This window comes from Manis pentadactyla, chromosome 16 (genome assembly GCF_030020395.1).
Source record: "Manis pentadactyla isolate mManPen7 chromosome 16, mManPen7.hap1, whole genome shotgun sequence".
In the NCBI taxonomy this organism is placed as follows: domain Eukaryota; kingdom Metazoa; phylum Chordata; class Mammalia; order Pholidota; family Manidae; genus Manis; species Manis pentadactyla.
The window spans coordinates 60,828,358-60,849,535 of NC_080034.1; the positions used below are offsets into that span (position 1 = coordinate 60,828,358).

At 36.5% G+C, this 21,178-nt stretch overlaps 1 protein-coding gene across 1 annotated transcript in view; it reads right to left on the minus strand.

Annotated features, from left to right (window-relative positions):
• LOC130681371 (bromodomain adjacent to zinc finger domain protein 2B-like) overlaps positions 1–21,178 on the minus strand; it is a 108,927-nt gene that overhangs the window by 45,847 nt on the left and 41,902 nt on the right. The window contains exons 9-13 of the mRNA XM_057494349.1: positions 18,782–18,847; positions 17,069–17,134; positions 10,315–10,380; positions 8,592–8,657; positions 1,183–1,248 (exon numbers count right to left, since the gene is read on the minus strand). Coding sequence (XP_057350332.1) covers positions 1,183–1,248; positions 8,592–8,657; positions 10,315–10,380; positions 17,069–17,134; positions 18,782–18,847 — 330 coding nt within the window. The remainder of the gene's footprint in view (positions 1–1,182; positions 1,249–8,591; positions 8,658–10,314; positions 10,381–17,068; positions 17,135–18,781; positions 18,848–21,178) is intronic.

The following is a 21,178-nucleotide window of genomic DNA, read 5'->3' on the forward strand; positions in this document are numbered from 1 at the left end:
TACATTATTTGAAGTTTCTTATGTAATACTTAAAATTTGAGATAAATTCATTACTTAAATAACAAATGAAACATTAAACCCGATTTAACCTACTGTGGTTAAATTGAAGGTTTTTTCCCCTAATATAATGGAAACATAACCTTTAATGAAGCACATTCTGAATATCAAGCTTATTCTATCAAATTTGAGCTTTATAATCTTAAAGTCATTAACTAGTAGCTTCATAATTATCTAGTAGTAATTGCCAATGTATTTTAATATTTTCAATTTGGAGGGTTTTAAAATTAATTTGACATGGGTAAGGGAATATGTGTATATATTTTTAGAAGGAAAAAACCTGTAACTGTGAAAACCTCAGCTAACCGCATTGCTCAAGGAATAAGCCAATTTTTATGGCAACAGTTTCCTAACAGCTAAGGGTTTGGGTTATAATAATTCTCAACATTAAAAAGTTTATTTTGGACAAAAGTATTTTGGATAATTTTGAGACATAAACAAGTACAGACTAGACACAGTACACTTAACATAATTTGGCCTTTTCTTGAGGACTTGGGCAGTTATTCTTGACATCAGTTACTCTACTACACAGTTTTATAACAGAAATGCCTTTTGGCCACTAAGGTGTTGAAAATTGCTTCCTATTTAACTACCAGATTACAGATGTTGCTAGGTTTTGGAGTTTCTGTTTTTACTATTTTCCCTTGCTGTCTTTTAACTATTCCTTTTGCTGTTGCCAGCATGTCCTTGAGCCCTATTCTGTCAGCCCAGTTCTGTCAGAACTCAGAAAACAAACCTGGTTAAACTGTTTCCACTTTGAACATTTACTTCTACTTTTGCCATGTTTCATTTCTAAATTAAAAGCAGGTATCTGACTGAAAGACTTAATGACATTTTGAAAAGTAGAGGGCACGAGTTTTAGCGTATGATCTTTATGACTATATTGGCTATTGAGAGGTTTCTCCTTTTTTTTTCCTTATTTCCTGGATTTTTACTATTAGGATTAGATAAACTTGCCTAGTAAGGTTCAGGGAGGTCCTTATTCTACGCATTATGTTTACAGATAATTTGTGATGGACATGTTAATGTGTATGAGTGAGAGAACATACTAATAAAATTTTCATTTTTCAGACTTTAAAATACATGACTATATTACTTGAATCATATCAAATTTAAGAATTCTACCTCTAGAATTTGCTGGGCTCGAAGTTCTTTTTCCATTCTGATTTGTTGTATTCTCTTAATTCTTTCCTGTGGGAAAAATTATGACAATTTAAGATAATAAACTAAATGTCTAGGTGGAAGGTATTTAAGTGGAATCAAATAATTAAAGATATAAGTACAGATTTACCAAAGGATGCCCATGCTGGATATAAATTTTAATTATTTACTTTAACATTACATATATGCCACCTATCTTAAATTGGTATGACTTTATAAAATGTCTCAAAATAATTTTAAAATACAAATGCTAAATAAGTATATAGAAACAACATAAACCAAGCTGATTAAACTCAAGTCTCTATAAATATTTGCAAGTACAAGTAATACTCATTTGGAAGTAAATATTGGACAGACAAGTAGGATAAAACAGTCTATCAGGAAATCAGGACACCGAAGGCTGGTCCTGAGTTACTGTCACTCATTGCATGAACTTTTAACAAATAGAGCAACTCTTGCATAAAATAGGGGAGGCACTTGCTCTTTTTCTCACTGTCACAATTAAATTAAAAACGCTTAAAAAAGTGCACAGTACATCACGATTGTACGAAATGTTAACAACTGCCATAACATGATAAATGACACCACTTTCAAAAACTACAGTAAGCTAAATACAGAAGTAATTTCTAATAACTTATAAGTGGTGCTCACGTTATCTAAATGTAATGTAGTAGTTATTGTTTGAATTCAGAAATCTACATTTTGATAACATTACATTTTCATTTTAAAAAATCATTGCATACGCTATAAGCACATCGTTAACAATTTTAAATTCATAAATCCCTTTGAAAGTCCTAAATTGGCACTGATGAGGATAGTTTTAAAAAAATACACCTAAAATACCCTACTTGTAAATTGCTGCTATCCTAGGATTTTCAGAGCCAACACATTTTATACTACTGTATATTAAAATACCCAACCCTATTTCCAATGCTAGTTGTACCTTTTGAAGCTATACTTTAATATTTTTATTTCTTTTTTTGCACTGATGTTATTGATCCCCTGTAGGAATTCACTGCAGGATAATGAGATTTCTGGAATTTCTGTTGTGATTTTAGAAGACTGATCACATTCTATGATTTTGCTGATTGTGATCCTAGGTTTTGAATATTATAGCCCGCTAAAAATAAACATACAAGTGTATCTTTTGTTTTATTTCCAAGTCTTAGAGAAGGTTGCACTTGATCCACATTTGAAATATTTATTTAGAGTAGAACTTGAGACCAAAGTATACTCTGAATTTAATCTTTAATCAAGTCAACAAAAGTCATTCATTAATCTCTTAAGCACAGAAATAGGTATAGAACCTTGGGCTTAACTCACCCAGTGTAGAGAGCTTTGTTTTAGTCTGAGTGATTTATAAAGACGTACTTATATATATTTGGTAGTACATTCATTAGCAATAGCAGAGATAAATATACTTATAAAACATTATAGGGGAAGGAGCCAAGATGGCGGCGGGAGTAGAGCGGCGGAAACCTCCTCCAAAAACCATATATATTTTTGAAAATAGAACAAATAGAACTATCCCTAAAAGAAAGAGGGTAAGACAGAGTCCACAGCCCGGTGGGACACAAGTGTCCCTCACCTCAGCTCGCAGTGGGAGGAGAGGAGTTGGACTGGGGAGAGAGAAGGAGAACAGGACTGCTAAATACGCAGCCCCAGCCATCTGCACCAGGACTGCAGACACACAGCGTGTGGGGATCTGGATGCTAGAGAAACAGGACAGTAAAACCTGCGAGCTGTCCCCACTGCCCGCGTCCCTTGGACAAAGAAAAGGAAGTGCTTTTTGGAAGTCTTAAAGGGACAGGAGCCTCACAGCTGGACGGAAGCGCCCCGGCACAATCAGCCCAGTAACTGGGAATCCCGCAGAACTCCAGGCGCCCCAACCCCCTTAGTGGCAGCGCAGCTCGGAGCCCCCTCACAGTGATAAACAGCCTCCCTCCCATTTCGCCTCCGACATGGCTCTGCCATAGCAGAACAGTAGCCTGAGGATGGCCAAGCCCACAGCACCAGAGCAGAGCTTCCTGCACAACCAATGGGCAAGAATAAGAAACCCTGTCTGCACGCAGCTGCCCAGCACGAGCCGCTAGGGGTCGCCGTTCTCCATGAGAGGAAGGCCACAAACCAGCAAGAAGGGACGTTCTCCCACCTGACATGCACACCAGCTCCCCACAGCTACCTCGATTGCCATGAAAAGACAGAAGAACTTGATACAGACCAGACTAACCTAGACATTCTCCCCTGAGAAGGAACCTGGGGAGATAGACCTAATGAATCTCCCTGAAAAAGAATTCAAAATAAAGGTCATAACCATGCTGACGGATCTTCAGAGAAATATGCAAGAGCTAAGGGATGAAGTCTGGAGGGAGATTACAGAAATAAAACAATCTCTGGAAGAACTTAAGAGCAGACTGGATGAGGTGCAAGAGGCCGTTAATGTAATAGAAATCAGAGAACAAGAACGCAGACAAGCTGCGCACAGAGAGGTAAAAGGATGTCCAGGAATGAAAGAATATTAAGAGAACTGTGTGGCCAATTCCAATGGAACAATATTCGTATTATAGGGGTACCAGAAGAAGAAGAGAGACAAAAAGGGACAGAAAGTGTCCTTGAAGAAATAATTGCTGAAAACTTCCACAAAATGGTAGGAAATAGTTGCACAGACCACACAGGCACACAGAACTCCAAAGAGGAAAACACCAAGACACATAATAATTAAAATGGCAAAGATCAAGGCCAAGGACATAGTTTTAAAGGCAGCTAGAGAAAGGAAAAAGGTCACCAAAAGGGAAAACCCATTAGGCTATAATCAAACTTCTCAGCAGAAACCTTACAGGCAAGAAGAGAATGGCATGATATATTTAATGCAATGAAACAGAAGGGCCTTGAACCAAGAAAACTCTATCCAGCACGATTATCATTTAAATATGAAGGAGGGAGTAAACAATTCCCAGACAAGCAAAAGCTGAGGGAATTTACCTCCCACAAACCACCTTTACAGGGTATTATAGAGGCACAGCTCTAGATCGGAGCACTACCAAGGCTAAACAGATGTCGCCAGAGAAAATAAAATCACAGCAAAGAAACCAGACCAACCAAATACTAACTAAAGGCAAAAAATAAAATCAACTACACACAAACCAGTTAAAGAAAACACAAAAGAGCAGGGAATAAATCACCCAACATATAAAGAATGGAGGAGAAGGAATAAGAAAGGAGAGAATTTAAGAATCACCACACTGTGTCTACAATAGCTCAATAAGCAAGTGAAGTTAGGCAGTAAGATACTAAAGAAGCTAACCTTGAACCTTTGGTAAACACAAATCTAAAGCCTGCAATGGCAATAAGTACATATCTTTCAATAATCACGGTACATGTAAATGGACTGAATGCACCAATCAAACGACACAGAGTAATAGAATGGATAAAAAAGCAAGACCCATCTATATGCTGCTTACAAGAGACTCACCTCAAACCCAAAGACATGCAGAGACAACAAGTCAAGGGATGGAAAATGGTATTCCATGCAAACAACAGGGATAAAAAAGCAGGTGTGGCAGTACTAGTAGCAGACAAAATAGACTTAAAAACAAAGAAAGTCACAAGAGATAAAGAAGGACATTACATAATGATAAAGGGGTCACTGCAACAAGAGGATATAACCATTGTAAATCTCTATGCACCCAACGCAGGAGCACCAGTATATGTGAAACAAATACAAACAAAACTAAAAGGAGGAAATAGAATGCAATGCATTCATTTTGGGAGACTTCAACACACCATTCACTCCAAACGACAGATCCACCAGGCAGAAAATAAGTAAGACACAGAGGCACTGAACAACACACTACAACAGATGGACCTAAAAGACACCTAGAGAACTCTACATCCAAAAGCAACGGGATACACAGTCTTCTCAAGTGCACATGGAACATTCTCCAGAATAGACCACATTACGAGGCCACAAGAAGACTCAGTAAATTCAAAAAGATTGAAATTCTACCAACCGTTTCAGACCACAAAGGAACAAAACTAGAAATAAATCATACAAAGAAAGCAAAAAGGCCCACAAGCACATGGAGGCTTAACAAAGTGCTCCTAAATAATCAAAGGATCAACAACCAGATTAAAATAGAGATCAAGCAATATATGGAAACAAATTAAAACAAAACAATGTCCCAACTTCTGTGGGATGCAGCGAAAGCAGTCTTAAGAGGAAAGTATATAGCAATCCAGGCATATTTAAAGAAGGAAGAACAATCCCAAGTAAACAGTCAGATGTCACAATTATCGAAATTGGAAAAAGAAGAACAAATGAGGCCTAACGTCAACAGAAGGAGGGACATAATAAAGATCAGAGAAGAAATAAATAAAATTCAGAGGAATAAAATACAAAAAAAAAATCAGTGAAACCAAGACCTGGTTCTTTCAGACAATAAACCAAATAGAGAAGCCTCTAGCCACACTTATTAAGAGAAAAAGAGAATCAACACACACCCACAGCATCGGAAACGAGAAAGGAAAAATCACCATGGACCCCATAGAAATACAAAGAATTATTAGAGAATACTGTGAAAACCTACATGCTAACAAGCTGGAAATCCTAGAAAAGATGGACTTCTTAGAAAAAGACAACCTTCCAAGACAGACTAAGGAAGAAACACTAAAATTAAACAAACCAATTACCAGCAAAGAAATTGAAGCGGTCATCAAAAACCTTCCCAGGAACAAAACCCCTGGGCCAGATGGATTTACTTCTGAATTTTATCAGACATACAGAGAAGACATAATACCCATTCTCCTTAAAGTTTTCCAAAAAATAGAAGAAAAGGAAATACTCCCAAACTCATTCTATGAAGCCAACATCACGCTAATATCAAAACCAGGCAAAGACCCCACCCAAAAAGAATATTACAGACCAGTATTTCTTATGAACGTAGATGCAAAAATACTCGACAAAATACTAGCAAACCGAATTCAAAAATACATCACAAGGATCATACACCATGACCAAGTAAGATTCATCCCAGGGATGCACGGATGGTACAACATTCGAAAATCAACCAACATCATCCACCACATGAAAAAAAAGGACAAACACCACATGAGCATCTCCATAGATCCTGAAAAAGCATTCGACAAAATTCAACATCCATTCATGATAAAAACTCTCAGTAAAATGGATATAGAGGGCAAGTAATATAATAAAGGCAACATAATAAAGGCAATATATGACGAGCCCACAGCCAACATCATACATAATACTGAGAAGCTGAAAGCTTTTCCTCTGAGATCGGGAACAAGACAAGGATGCCCATTCTCCCAAATGCTATTCAACATAACACTGGAGGTCCTAGTAACGGGAATTACACAAAACAAAGAAACACAAGGAATCCAAACTGGTAAAGAAGAGGTTAAACTGTCACTATTGGCAGATGACATGATACTGTACAAATAAAACCCTAAAGACCCACTCCAAAACTACTAGATCTGATATTGCAATACAGCAAACTTGCAGGATACAAAATTAACAGACAGAAATCTGTGCCTTTCCTATACACTAACAATGAACTAATAGAAAGAGAAATCAGGAAAACAATTCCATTCACAACAGCAACAAAAAGAATAAAATACCTAGGAATAAACCTAACCAAGGAAGTGAAAGACTTAGAACCTGAAAACTATAAGACACTCTTAAGAGAGCTTAAAGAGGACACTAGCAAATGGAAACTCATCCCATGCTCTTGGCTAGGAAGAATTAATATCGTCAAAATGGCCATCCTGCCCACACCAATATGCAGATTTGATGCAATCCCTATCAAATTACCAACAACTTTCCTCAACGAACTGGAACAAATAGTTCAAATATTCATACAGAAAGATCAAAGACCCCGAATAGCCAAAGCAATCCTCAGAAGGTAGAATAAAGTGGGGGGGATCTCGCTCACCAACTTCAAGCTCTACTACAAAGCCACAGTATTCAAAAACTGGACAACTACATGTAAGAGAATGGAACCAGATTCTTGTCTAACCCCATAAAAAAGAGAAAACTCAGAATGGATCAAAGATCTGATTGTAAGTCATGAAACCATAAAATTCTTTAAAGAAAAGATAGGCAAAACTTTCTTGGACATAAACACGAGCAACTTCTTCATGAACATATCTCCCTGGGCAAGGGAAACATAAGCAAAAATGAACAAGTGGGACTATATCAAGCTGAAAAGCTTCTGTACAGCAAAGGACAACATCATTATAATAGGAAGGTATCATACAGTATGGGAAAATATTCATACATGACAGATCCAATAACAGGTTGACATCTAAAATATATAAAGAGCTCATGCACATCAACAAAAAAAAGCGAATAATCCAATTAAAAAATGTGTAGAGGAGCTGAACAGACGGTTCATCAAAGAAGAAATTCAGATGGCCAACAGACACATGAAAAGATGCTCCACTTCGCTTGTAATCAGAGAAATGCAAATTAAAAGCACAATGAGACGTCACCTCACACCAGTAAGGATCGCCACCATCCAAAAGACAAACAACAAATGTTGGCGAGGTTGTGGAGAAAGGGGAACCCTCCTACACTGCTGGTGGGAATGTAAATTAATTCAACCATTGTGGAATGCAGTATGGATGTTCTTCATAGAGCTCAAAACAGACATACCATTTAACCCAGGAATTCCACTTCTGGGAATTTACCCTAAGAATGAAGCATCCCAGTTTGAAAAGACAGATGCACCCCTATGTTAATCGCAGCACTATTTACAATAGCCAAGAAATGGAAGCAACCTAAGTGTCCATCAATAGATGGATGCATAATGACGAGGTGGTACATATACACAGTGGAGTATTATTCAGCCATAAGAACAAAACAAATCCTACCATTTGCAACAACATGGATTGATCTAGAGGGTATTACACTCAGTGAAATAAGCCAGGCGGAGAAAGACAAGTACCAAATGACTTCACTCATATGTGGAGTATAAGAACAAAGAAAAACTGAAGGAACAAAACAGCAGCACAATCACAGAACCCAAGAATGGACTCACAGTTACCAAAGGGAAAGAGACTGGGAAGGATGGATGAAAACGGAGGGATAAGGGCAGGGGAAAAATAAAGGGGCCTTACGATTAGCATGTATAAGGTGGCGTGGGGGCACGGGGAGGGCTGTGCAACGCAGAGAAGACAAGTAGTGATTCTACAACATCTTACTATGCTGATGGACAGTGACTGTAATGGGTTTTGTCAGGGGGACTTGGTGAAGGGGGAAGCCTAGTAAACATAATGTTCTTCATGTCATGGTGGATTAAGTATAACAAAATAAATTTAAAAAAGTAAAAACTCTCACTGTCCTCTAAATTTACCTGTTTTCGTTTCTCAGCCTCCAATAATTTAGCTTTTGCAGCTTCTTCCTTCTTTATCCTCTTAGCCTGTGCATATAAAATAGGTCTCAAAGTCATGCAACAGCACCACTACAACCTGAATATAACCTCAGACTTGAAAATGGAGCTCCATGCCTCACAAGGTACAAAACAATATGTAACATGTATGTAGACAATTACAGATTTCCCCTCACTGAGTTACATTTAACATACTAATTTCATTTCTAATGTATAGATTACAATTAAGATATACAAAAAAATTCTTAAATTGTAAGCGTATGTCAGGTTTTCTTCTTCAAACTCTGTAAAAAGTCTGAAATAATTCGAGTGTTATTTTACCTTAAAACTTAATCACAAAAAAATGATGTTATGGCATTTTTTGCTTGTTCTCTGATTTTTTTTAAGTAAAACATGATCACTGTAGAAAGTTTAGAAAAATGGGATAGATTTTAACGATAAAGGTTAAAGGACAAATAAGTAACATTTAAAAATGCACGTGTCTACATTATTTGAAGTTTCTTATGTAATACTTAAAATTTGAGATAAATTCATTACTTAAATAACAAATGAAACATTAAACCCGATTTAACCTACTGTGGTTAAATTGAAGGTTTTTTCCCCTAATATAATGGAAACATAACCTTTAATGAAGCACATTCTGAATATCAAGCTTATTCTATCAAATTTGAGCTTTATAATCTTAAAGTCATTAACTAGTAGCTTCATAATTATCTAGTAGTAATTGCCAATGTATTTTAATATTTTCAATTTGGAGGGTTTTAAAATTAATTTGACATGGGTAAGGGAATATGTGTATATATTTTTAGAAGGAAAAAACCTGTAACTGTGAAAACCTCAGCTAACCGCATTGCTCAGGGAATAAGCCAATTTTTATGGCAACAGTTTCCTAACAGCTAAGGGTTTGGGTTATAATAATTCTCAACATTAAAAAGTTTATTTTGGACAAAAGTATTTTGGATAATTTTGAGATATATACAAGTACAGACTAGACACAGTACACTTAACATAATTTGGCCTTTTCTTGAGGACTTGGGCAGTTATTTTTGACATCAGTTACTCTACTACACAGTTTTATAACAGAAATGCCTTTTGGCCACTAAGGTGTTGAAAATTGCTTCCTATTTAACTACCAGATTACAGATGTTGCTAGGTTTTGGAGTTTCTGTTTTTACTATTTTTCCTTGCTGTCTTTTAACTATTCCTTTTGCTGTTGCCAGCATGTCCTTGAGCCCTGTTCTGTCAGCCCAGTTCTGTCAGCCCAGTTCTGTCAGAACTCAGAAAACAAACCTGGTTAAACTGTTTCCACATTGAACATTTACTTCTACTTTTGCCATGTTTCATTTCTAAATTAAAAGCAGGTACCTGACTCTAAGACTTAATGACGTTTTGAAAAGTAGAGGGCACGAGTTTTAGCGTATATGATCTTTATGACTATATTGGCTATTGAGAGGTTTCCCCCCTTTTTTTTCCTTTACTTATTTCCTGGATTTTTACTATTAGGATTAGATAAACTTGCCTAGTAAGGTTCAGAGAGGTCCTTATTCTACGCATTATGTTTACAGATAATTTGTGATGGACATGTTAATGTGTATGAGTGAGAGAACATACTAATAAAATTTTCATTTTTCAGACTTTAAAATACAAGACTATATTACTTGAATCATATCAAATTTAAGAATTCTACCTCTAGAATTTGCTGGGCTCGAAGTTCTTTTTCCATTCTGATTTGTTGTATTCTCTTAATTCTTTCCTGTAGGAAAAAGTGTGACAATTTAAGATAATAAACTAAATATCTAGGTGGAAGGTATTTAAGTGGAATCAAATAATTAAAGATATAAGTACAGATTTACCAAAGGGTGCCCATGCTGAATATAAATTTTAATTATTTACCTTAACATTATATATATGCCACCTGTCTTAAATTGGTATGACTTTATAAAATGCCTCAAAACAATTTTAAAATACAAACGCCACATAAGTATATAGAAACAACATAAACCAAGCGACCTATACTCAAGTCTTTATACATATTTGCAAGTACAAGTAATACTCATTCGGAAATACATACTGGACAGACAAGTAGGACAAAACAGTCCATCAGGACTGTATATTACCATACCTACCCCTATTTCCAGATGCCAGTTGTACTTTTCGAAGCTACACTTTAATACATTTTTATTTCCTTTTTTGCATTGATGTTATTGATTCCCTGCAGGGATCCACTGCAGGATGATGAGATTTCTGGAATTTGGGTTGTGATTTTAGAAGACTGATCACATTCTATGATTTTACTGATTGTGATCCTAGGTTTTGATTATAGCTCGCCAAAAATAAAAAAACAAGTGTATCTTTTGTTTTATTTCCAAGTCTTAGAGAAGGTTGCACTTGATCCACATTTGAAATATTTATTTAGATTAGAACTTGAGACCTAAGTATACTCTGAATTTAATCTTTAATCAAGTCTACAAAAGTCATTCATTATTCTCTTAAACACAGAAATAGGTATAGAATCTTGGGCTTAACTCACCCAGTGTAGAGCTTTGTTTTAATCTGAGTAACAGCCAGGCTACATCCACACCTGCGAGAACCCAGCGCCTCGTGAAGGGGGTAAGATACAAGCCGCAGCCCGGGGGAACACAAGCGCCCCTCACCTCAGCTCGTGGAGGGAGGAGAGGAGTCGGAGCAGGAGGGGGAGGGAGCCCAGGACTGCTAAATACCCAGCCCCAGCCATCCGCACCAGGAGCGTAGACACACAGCGTGTGAGGTGCTGGATGCTAGGGAAAAGAGACAGTAAAACCTGCGAGCTGTCCCCGCAGCCGGCGCCCCTGGGACAAAGAAAAGCGAGTGCTTTCTGAAAGTCTTAAAGGGACAGGAGCCTCACAGCTGGACGGAAGTACACAGGAGCAAGCAGCCCAGTAACTGGGAATCCTGGGGAACTCAGGGCACCCCAACCCCCTGGTTGGCACTACAGCTCGGAGGCTGCTCATGGTGATAAACAGCCTCCCTCCCATTTCCCCTACGACATGGCTCCGCCATAGCAGAACAGTAGCCTGAGGCCGGTCACTCCCACGGCAGCAGAGCAGAGCTTCCTGCACAACCGCCAGGCAAGAATAAGAAACACCGTCTGCGTGTAGTTTCCCAGCACAAGCCGCTAGGGGTCGCCGGTCTCCCAGGAGAGGAAGTCCACAAACCAGCAACAAGGGACATTCTCCCAGCAAACATACACGCAAGCTCCCCACAACTACTTCTATCGCCATGAAAAGACAGAAGAATTTGATACAGACAAGACTAACCCAAATATCCTCCCCTGAGAAGGAACCTGGGGAGACAGACCTAACGAACCTCCCTGAAAAAGAATTCAAAATAAAGGTCATAACCATGCTGACAGATCCTGAGAGAAATATGCAAGAGCTAAGGGATGAACTCTAGAGAGAGATTACAGATATAAAACAATCTCTGGAAGGACTTAGGAGCAGACTGGATGAGGTGCAAGAGACCGTTAATGCAATAGAAATCAGAGACAGAAAAGCAGAGAAGCTGACACAGAGAGAAACAAAAGGAAGTCCAAGAATGAAAGAATATTAAGAGAACTCTGTGGCCAATCCAAATGGAACAATATTTGCATTATAGGGATACCAGAAGAAGAAGAGAGACAAAAAGGGATAAAAAGTGTCCTTGAAGAAATAATTGCTGAAAACTTCCCAAAATTGGGGGAGGAACTAGTTGCTCAGACCACGGAAGCACTCAGAACTCCCAACGTAAGGGACCCAAAGAGGACAACACCAAGACACATAATAATGAAAACAGCAAAGATCAAGGACAAGGACAGAGTTTTAAAGGCAGCTAGAGAGAGGAAAAAGGTCACCTATAAAGGAAAACCCATCAGGCTTTTATCAGACTTCTCAGGAGAAACCTTACAGGCCAGAAGAGAATGGCATGATATATTTAACGCAATGAAACAGAAGGGCCTTGAACCAAGAATACTCTATCAAGCACGATTATCATTTAAATATGAAGGAAGGATTAAACAATTCCGAGACAAGCAAAAGTTGAGGGAGTTTACCTCCCACAAACAACCTTTACAGGGTATTATAGAGGGACACCTCTAGATGGGAGTACTACCAAGGCTAAACAGATGCCACCAAAGAAAATAAAATCACAGCAAAGAAACCAGACCAACCAAATACTAACAAAAGGCAAAAAAAAAAAAAACCAACTACACACAAAACCAGTTAAAGGAAAAACAAAAGAGCACAGAATAAAACACCCAACATATATAGAATGGAAGAGGAGGAATAAGAAAGGAGAGAAATAAAGAATCACCACACAGTGTCTGTAATTGCTCGATAAGCAAGTTAAGTTAGCTAGTACAATACTAAAGAAGCTAACCTTGAACCTTTGGTAAACACAAATTGAAACCTACAATGGCAATAAGTACATATCTTTCAAAAATCACCGTAAATGTAAATGGACTGAATGCACCAATCAAAGGACACAGAGTAAAAGAATGGATAAAAAACCAAGACCCATCTATTTGCTGCTTACAAGGGACCCACCTCAAGCCCAAAGACATGCAGAGACAAAAAGTCAAATGATATTCCATGCAAACAAAAGGAAGAAAAAAGCAGGTGTGACAGTACTAGTAGCAGACAAAACAGACTTAAAAACAAAGAAATTCACAAGAGATAAAGGACATTACATAATGATAAAGGGGTCACTGCAACAAGAGGATATAACCATTATAAATATATATGCACCCAACACAGGAGGACCAGAATATGTGAAACAAATACCAACGGAACTACAAGGAGGAAATGGAATGCAATGCATTCATTTTGGGAGACTTCAACACATCACTCACTCCAAAGGATAGACCCACCACACAGAAAATAAGGACACAGAGGCACTGAACAACACACTAGAACAGATGGACCTAATAGACATCTAGAGAACTCCACATCCAAAAGCAACAGGATATACATTCTTCTCAAGTGCACAGGGAATATTCTCCACAATAGACCACAGACTAGGCCACAAGAAGAGCCACAGTAAATTCCAAAAGATTGAAATTCTACCAACCAACTTTTCAGACCACAAAGGAACAAAACTAGAAATAAATCATACAAAGAAAGCAAAAAGGCCCACAGGCACATGGAGGCTTAACAACATGCTCCTAAATAAACAATGGATCAACGACCAAATTAAAATAGAGATCAAGCAATATATGGAAACAATGATAACAACAACACAAAGCCCCAACATCTGTGGAACGCAGCAAAAGCAGTCTTAAGAGGAAAGTATATAGCAATCCAGGCATACTTAAAGAAGGAAGAACAATCCCAAATGAATAGTATAATGTCACAATTATTTAAATTGAAAAACAAATGAGACCTAAAGTCAGCAGAAGGAGGGACATAATAAAGATCAGAGAATAAATAAAATTGAGAAGAATAAAATAGAAAAAAAAAAATCAATGAAACCAAGAGCTGGTTCTTTGAGAAAATAAACAAAATAGATAAGCCTCTAGCCAGACTTATTAAGAGAAAAAGACAATCAACACACATCAACAGAATCAGAAACGAGAAAGTAAAAATCACGACACACCCCATAGAAATACAAAGAATTATGAGAGAATACTATGAAAACCTATATGCTAACAAGCTGGAAATCCTAGAAGAAATGGACAACTTCTTAGAAAAATACAACTTTCCAAGACTAACCAAGGAAGAAACACAAAATCTAAACAACCCAATTGCCAGCAAAGAAATTGAAGCAGTAATCAGAAAACAACTCAGGAACAAAACCCCCGGGCCTGATGGATTTACTTCTTAATTTTATCAGACATACAGGGAAGACATAATACCCTTTCTCCTTAAAGTTTTCCAAAAAATAGAACAGGAGGGAATACTCCCAAACTCATTCCATGAAGCCAACATCACCCTAAATACCAAAACCAGGCAAAGACCCCACCAAAAAAGAAAACTACAGACCAATATCCCTGATGAACATAGATGCAAAAGTACTCAACAAAATATTAGCAAACTGAATTCAAAAATACATCAAAAGGATCATACACCATGACCAAGTGGGATTCATCCCAGAGATGCAAGGATGGTATAACATTTGAAAATCCACCAACATCATCCACCACATAGACAAAAAGGACAAAAACCACATGACCATCTCCATAGATGCCGAAAAAGCATTCAACAAAATTCAACATCTATTCATGATGAAAACTCTCAGTAAAATGGGTATACAGGGAAAGTACCTCAACATAATAAAGGCCATATATGATAAGCCCACAGCCAACATCATACAGAATAGAGAGAAGCTGAAAGCTTTTCCTCTGAGATCGGGAACAAGACAGGGATGCCCACTCTCCCCACTATTATTCAACATAATACTGGAGGTCCTGGCCACGGTAATTAGACAAAACAAAGAAATACAAGGAATCCGAATCTGTAAAGAAGTCAAACTGTCACTATTTGCAGATGACATGATATTGTACATAAATAAACCCTAAAGACTCCACTACAAAACTACTACATCTTATATCAGAATACAGCAAAGTTCCAGGATACAAAATTAACACACAGAAATCTGTGCCTTTCCTATACACTAACAATGAACTAATAGAAAGAGAAATCAGGAAAACAATTCCATTCACAACTGCATCAAAAAGAATAAAATACCTAGGAATAAACCTAACCAAGGAAGTGAAAGACTTAGAACCTGAAAACTATAAGACACTCTTAAGAGAGCTTAAAGAGGACACTAGCAAATGGAAACTCATCCCATGCTCTTGGCTAGGAAGAATTAATATCGTCAAAATGGCCATCCTCCCCACACCAATATACAGATTTGATGCAATCCCTATCAAATTACCAACAACTTTCCTCAACGAACTGGAACAAATAGTTCAAATATTCATACAGAAAGATCAAAGACCCCAAATAGCCGAAGCAATTCTCAGAAGGAAGAATAAAGTGGGGGAGGTCTCACTCCACAACTTCAAGCTCTAATACAAAGACACAGTATTCAAAAACTGGACAAATATATGCAAGAGAAAGAAACCAGATTATTGCCGACCCCCATACAAAAAAATAAACTCAGAATGGATCAAAGATCTGAATGTAAGTCATGAAACCATAAAACTCTTAAAAGAAAACATAGGCAAAACTTTCTTGGACATAAACACGAACAACTTCTTCATGAACATTATCTCCCCAGGTAAGGGAAACAAAAGCAAAAATGAACAAGTGGGACTATATCAAGTTGAAAAGCTTCTGTACAGCAAAAGACACCATCAATATAACAAAAAGGTACCCTGCAGTATGGGAGAATATATTCATAAATTACATATAATCCGGTAAAGGGTTGACATCCAAAATATATAAAGAGCTCACACACCTCAACAAACAAAAAGCGAATAATCCAATTAAAAAATGAGCAAAGGAGCTGAACAGACACTTCTCCAAAGAAGAAATTCAGATGGCCAACAGACACATGAAAAGATGATCCACATCGCAGGTCATCAGAGAAATGCAAATTAGAACCACAATAAGATATCACCTCACCCAGTAAGGATGGCCACCATCCGAAAGACAAACAACAAATGTTGGCGAGGTTGTGGAGAAAGGGGAACCCTCCTACACTGCTGGGGGGAATGTAAATTAATTCAACCATTGTGGAATGCAGTATGGATGTTCTTCATAGAGCTCAAAACAGACATACCATTTAACCCAGGAATTCCACTTCTGGGAATTTACCCTAAGAATGAAGCATCCCAGTTTGAAAAGACAGATGCACCCCTATGTTAATCGCAGCACTATTTACAATAGCCAAGAAATGGAAGCAACCTAAGTGTCCATCAATAGATGGATGCATAATGACGAGGTGGTACATGTACACAGTGGAGTATTATTCAGCCATAAGAAGAAAACAAATCCTACAATTTGCAACAACATGGATGGAGCAAGAGGATATTATGCTCAGTGAAATAAGCCAGGCGGAGAAAGTCAAGTACCAAATGATCTCACTCATATGTGGAGTATAAAAACAAAGAAAAACTGAAGGCACAAAACAGCAGCACAATCACAGAACCCAAGAATGGACTCACAGTTACCAAAGGAAAGGGACTGGGAAGGACGGGTGGGAAAGGAGGGATAAGGGCAGGGGAAAATTAAAGGGGGTCTTACGATTAGCAGGTATAATGTGGGGTGGGGGCACGGGGAGGGCTGTGCAACGCAGAGAAGACAAGTAGTGATTCCACAACATCTTACTATGCTGATGGACAGTGACAGTAATGGGGTTTGTTGGGGGGGACTTGATGAAGGGGGGAGCCTAGTAAACATTATGTTTTCATGTCATTGTGGATTAAGTATAACAAAATAAATTTTAAAAAGTAAAAACTCTTGACTGTCCTGTAAATTTACCTGTCTTCGTTTCTCAACCTCCAAGAATTTGGCTTTTGCAGCTTCTTCCTTCTTTATCCTCTTAGCCTGTGCATATAAAATAGGTCTCAAAGTCATGCAACAGCACCACCACAACCTGAATATAACCTCAGACTTGAAAATGGAGCTCCATGCCTCACAAGGTACAAAAAAATATGTAATATGTACGTAGACAATTACAGATTTCCCCTCAGTTTGTTACATTTAACATACTAATTTCATTACTAATGTATAGATTACAATTAAGATACACAAAAAAATTCTTAAATTGTAAGTGTATGTAAGGTTTTCTTCTTCAAACTCTGTAAAAAGTCTGAAATACTTTGAGTGTTATTTTACCTTAAAACTTAATCACAAAAAAAATGATATTATGGCATTTTTTGCTTGTTCTCTGATTTTTTTTAAGTAAAACATGATCACTGTAGAAAGTTTAGAAAAAACGGGATAGATTTTAACGATAAAGGTTAAAGGACAAATAAGTAACATTTTAAAAATGCACATGTCTACTTTACTTGAAGTTTCTTTTGTAATACTTAAAATTTGAGATAAATCCATTACTTAAATAACTTAAATGAAACATTAAACCCGATTTAACCTACTGTGGTTAAATTGAAGGTTTTTCCCCCTAATATAATGGAAACATAATCTTTAATGAAGCACATTCTGAATATCAAGCTCATTCTATCAAATTTGAGCTTTATAATCTTAAAATCGTTAACTAGTAGCTTCATAATTATCTAGTAGTAATTGCCAATGTACTTTAATATTTTCAATTCGGAGGGTTTTAAAATTAATTTGAAATGGGTAAGGGAATATGTGTGTATGTTTTTAGAAGGAAAAAACCTGTAACTGTGAAAACCTCAGCTAACCGCATTGCTCAGGGAATAAGCCAATTTTTATGGCAAGAGTTTCCTGAACAGCTAAGGGTTTGGGTTATAATAATTCTCAACATTAAAAAGTTTATTTTGGACAAAAGTACTTTGGATAATTTTGAGACATATACACGTACAGCTTAGACACAGTACACTTAACATAATTTGGCTTTTTCTTGAGGACTTGGGCAGTTTTTCTTGACATCAGTTACTCTACTACACAGTTTGATAACAGAAATGCCTTTTGGCCATTAAGGTGTTGAAAATTGCTTCCTATTTAACTACCAGATTACAGATGTTGCTAGGTTTTGGAGTTTCTGTTTTTCCTATTTTCCCTTGCCGTCTTTTAGCTATTCCTTTTGCTGTTGCCAGCATGTCCTTGAGCCCTATTCTGTCAGCCCAGTTCTGTCAGAACTCAGAAAACAAACCTGGTTAAACTGTTTCCACATTGAACATTTACTTCTACTTTTGCCATGTTTCATTTCTAAATTAAAAGCAGGTATCTGACTGAAAGACTTAATGACATTTTGAAAAGTAGAGGGCACGAGTTTTAGCGTATGATCTTTATGACTATATTGGCTATTGAGAGGTTTCCCCCCTTTTTTTTCCTTTACTTATTTCCTGGATTTTTACTATTAGGATCAGATAAACTTGCCTAGTAAGGTTCAGAGAGGTCCTTATTCTATGCATTATGTTTACAGATAATTTGTGATGGACATGTTAATGTGTATGAGTGAGAGAACATACTGATAAAATTTTCATTTTTCAGACTTTAAAATACATGACTATATTACTTTAATCATATCAAATTTAAGAATTCTACCTCTAGAATTTGCTGGGCTCGAAGTTCTTTTTCCATTCTGATTTGTTGTATTCTCTTAATTCTTTCCTGTAGGAAAAAGTGTGACAATTTAAGATAATAAACTAAATATCTAGGTGGAAGGTATTTAAGTGGAATCAAATAATTAAAGAAAAAAGTACAGATTTAACAAAGGTTGCCCATGCTGGATATAAATTTTAATTATTTACCTTAACATTATATATATGCCACCTGTCTTAAATTGGTATGACTTTATAAAATGTCTCAAAACAATTTTAAAATACAAATGCTAAATAAGTATATACAAACATAAACCAATCTGATTATACTCAAGTCTTTATAAATATTAGCAAGTACAAGTAATACTCATTCAGAAATAAATATTGGACAGACAAGTAGGATAAAACAGTCCATCAGGAAATCAGGACACCTAACGCTAGTCCTGAGTTACTGTCACTCATTGCATGAACTTGAATAGAACTACTCTTGCATAAAATAGGGGAGGCACTTGATCTTTTTGTCACTGTCACAATTAAATTAAAAATGCTTAAAAAAGTGCACAGTACATCACAATTGTACGAACTATTAACAATTGCCGTAACATGGTAAATGACATTACTTACAGTAACTACAGTAAGCCAAATACAGAAATAATTTCTAATAACTTATAAGTGGTGCTCACATTATCTAAATGTAATGTAGTAGTTATTGTTTGAATTCAGCAATCTACATTTTGATAACGTTACATTTTCATTTTAAAAAATCATTGCATATGCTATAAGCACATTGTTAACAATTTTACAGTCATAAATCCCTTTGAAAGTCCCAAATTGGCACTGATGAGGATAGTTTTTAAAAAATACACCTAAATTGCCCAACTTGTAAATTGTAGCATTCCTAGGATTTTCAGAGCCAACACATTTTATACTAGTGTATATTACCATACCCACCCCTATTTCCAGATGCCAGTTGTACCTTTTAAAACTATACTTTAATACATTTGTATTTCTTTTTTTGCATTGATGTTATTGATTCCCTGCAGGGATCCAGCGCAGATTAATGAAATTTCTGGAATTTCTGTTGTGATTTTAGAAGACTGATCACATTCTATGATTTTGCTGATTGTGATCCTTGGTTTTGATTATAGCTCACCAAAAATAAACATACAAGTGTATCTTTTGTTTTATTTCCAAGTCTTACAAAAGGTTGCACTTGATCCACATTTGAAATATTTATTTAGATTAGAACTGGAGACCTAAGTATACTCTGAATTTAATCTTTAATCAAGTCAACAAAAGTCATTCATTAATCTCTTAAGCACAGAAATAGGTGTAGAACCTTGGACTTAACTCACCCAGTATAGAGCTTTGTTTTAGTCTGAGTGATTTATATAGATGTACATTGGCAGTACTTTCATTAGGAATATCAGAAATAAACATTATTTATAAATTATTACGATATGTGTTCACCTTATAATACTGAGTATCCATCCAATGACCTGGGCATTTTATATAAAGTAGCTTATTGATCATTTAAAAAAATAACAATACAGGAGTTGAAATGATCTTTTCACCTAAGAGAAAATTGAAGCTCCTAGAAAATAAATATTTTGCCTATAGTCACACAGTGAGTGCAGAGCCCTGGTCAGTTCCCACTGCCTCTGCTCCTTCTTCATAACAAGGCCTCTGTACACTTCCAGAAAACTGCCTTGAGGACTGTCAGGTGGTATTTTTGGCCTACTAGGTGGAAAAAATTATCTCGAGGATGAGAAACACATGCTATTGTTTTAATTATTTTATTCTAGATCTACTGCAAACTTTAAAATAGACTCTGCACGACTTTAATTTACTTTGCAGGCAATTAGGAATAAGTCGGATGATAATCTAAGAGTAGTCTCAGATAAGCATCTTGATCAATGTCTATGTCTAATATCAGGTCACTTGTATTACTGCTCCTGGAACCTTGGAAAACCAATTTTTTTTTTTGATGAGTAGCACACTATGTAGGCTTAGGTCACACAAAGCCTAATTTAAAATGCTAATGGAATACAACTGGTCTCAAGCCATTTGGAAATAGGATAAACTAACTGTAACAGAAACAACAGTATTTCAGCTTCAAATGAACTTATTTTCACATATACTGTAGTAGGCAGTAAATATTTACAGTATTTTAATAAATATATTCATCACACTATATATTTTAAAGTCAACCTTACATTGTCTTTAGCAGTTACAATTAACAAAGAATTCAAGTTTACATTAAATTACAGTAAGAGTATACCAAACATTTTGATGTTTTATATCTATCTTTTAGAAAGCAAGCATTTGCTTTTTTTCCAGTCACTGTGGTAGGCACTTTACATTCATTCAATGTTCACATAATACAATTGTCTTTCTTTTA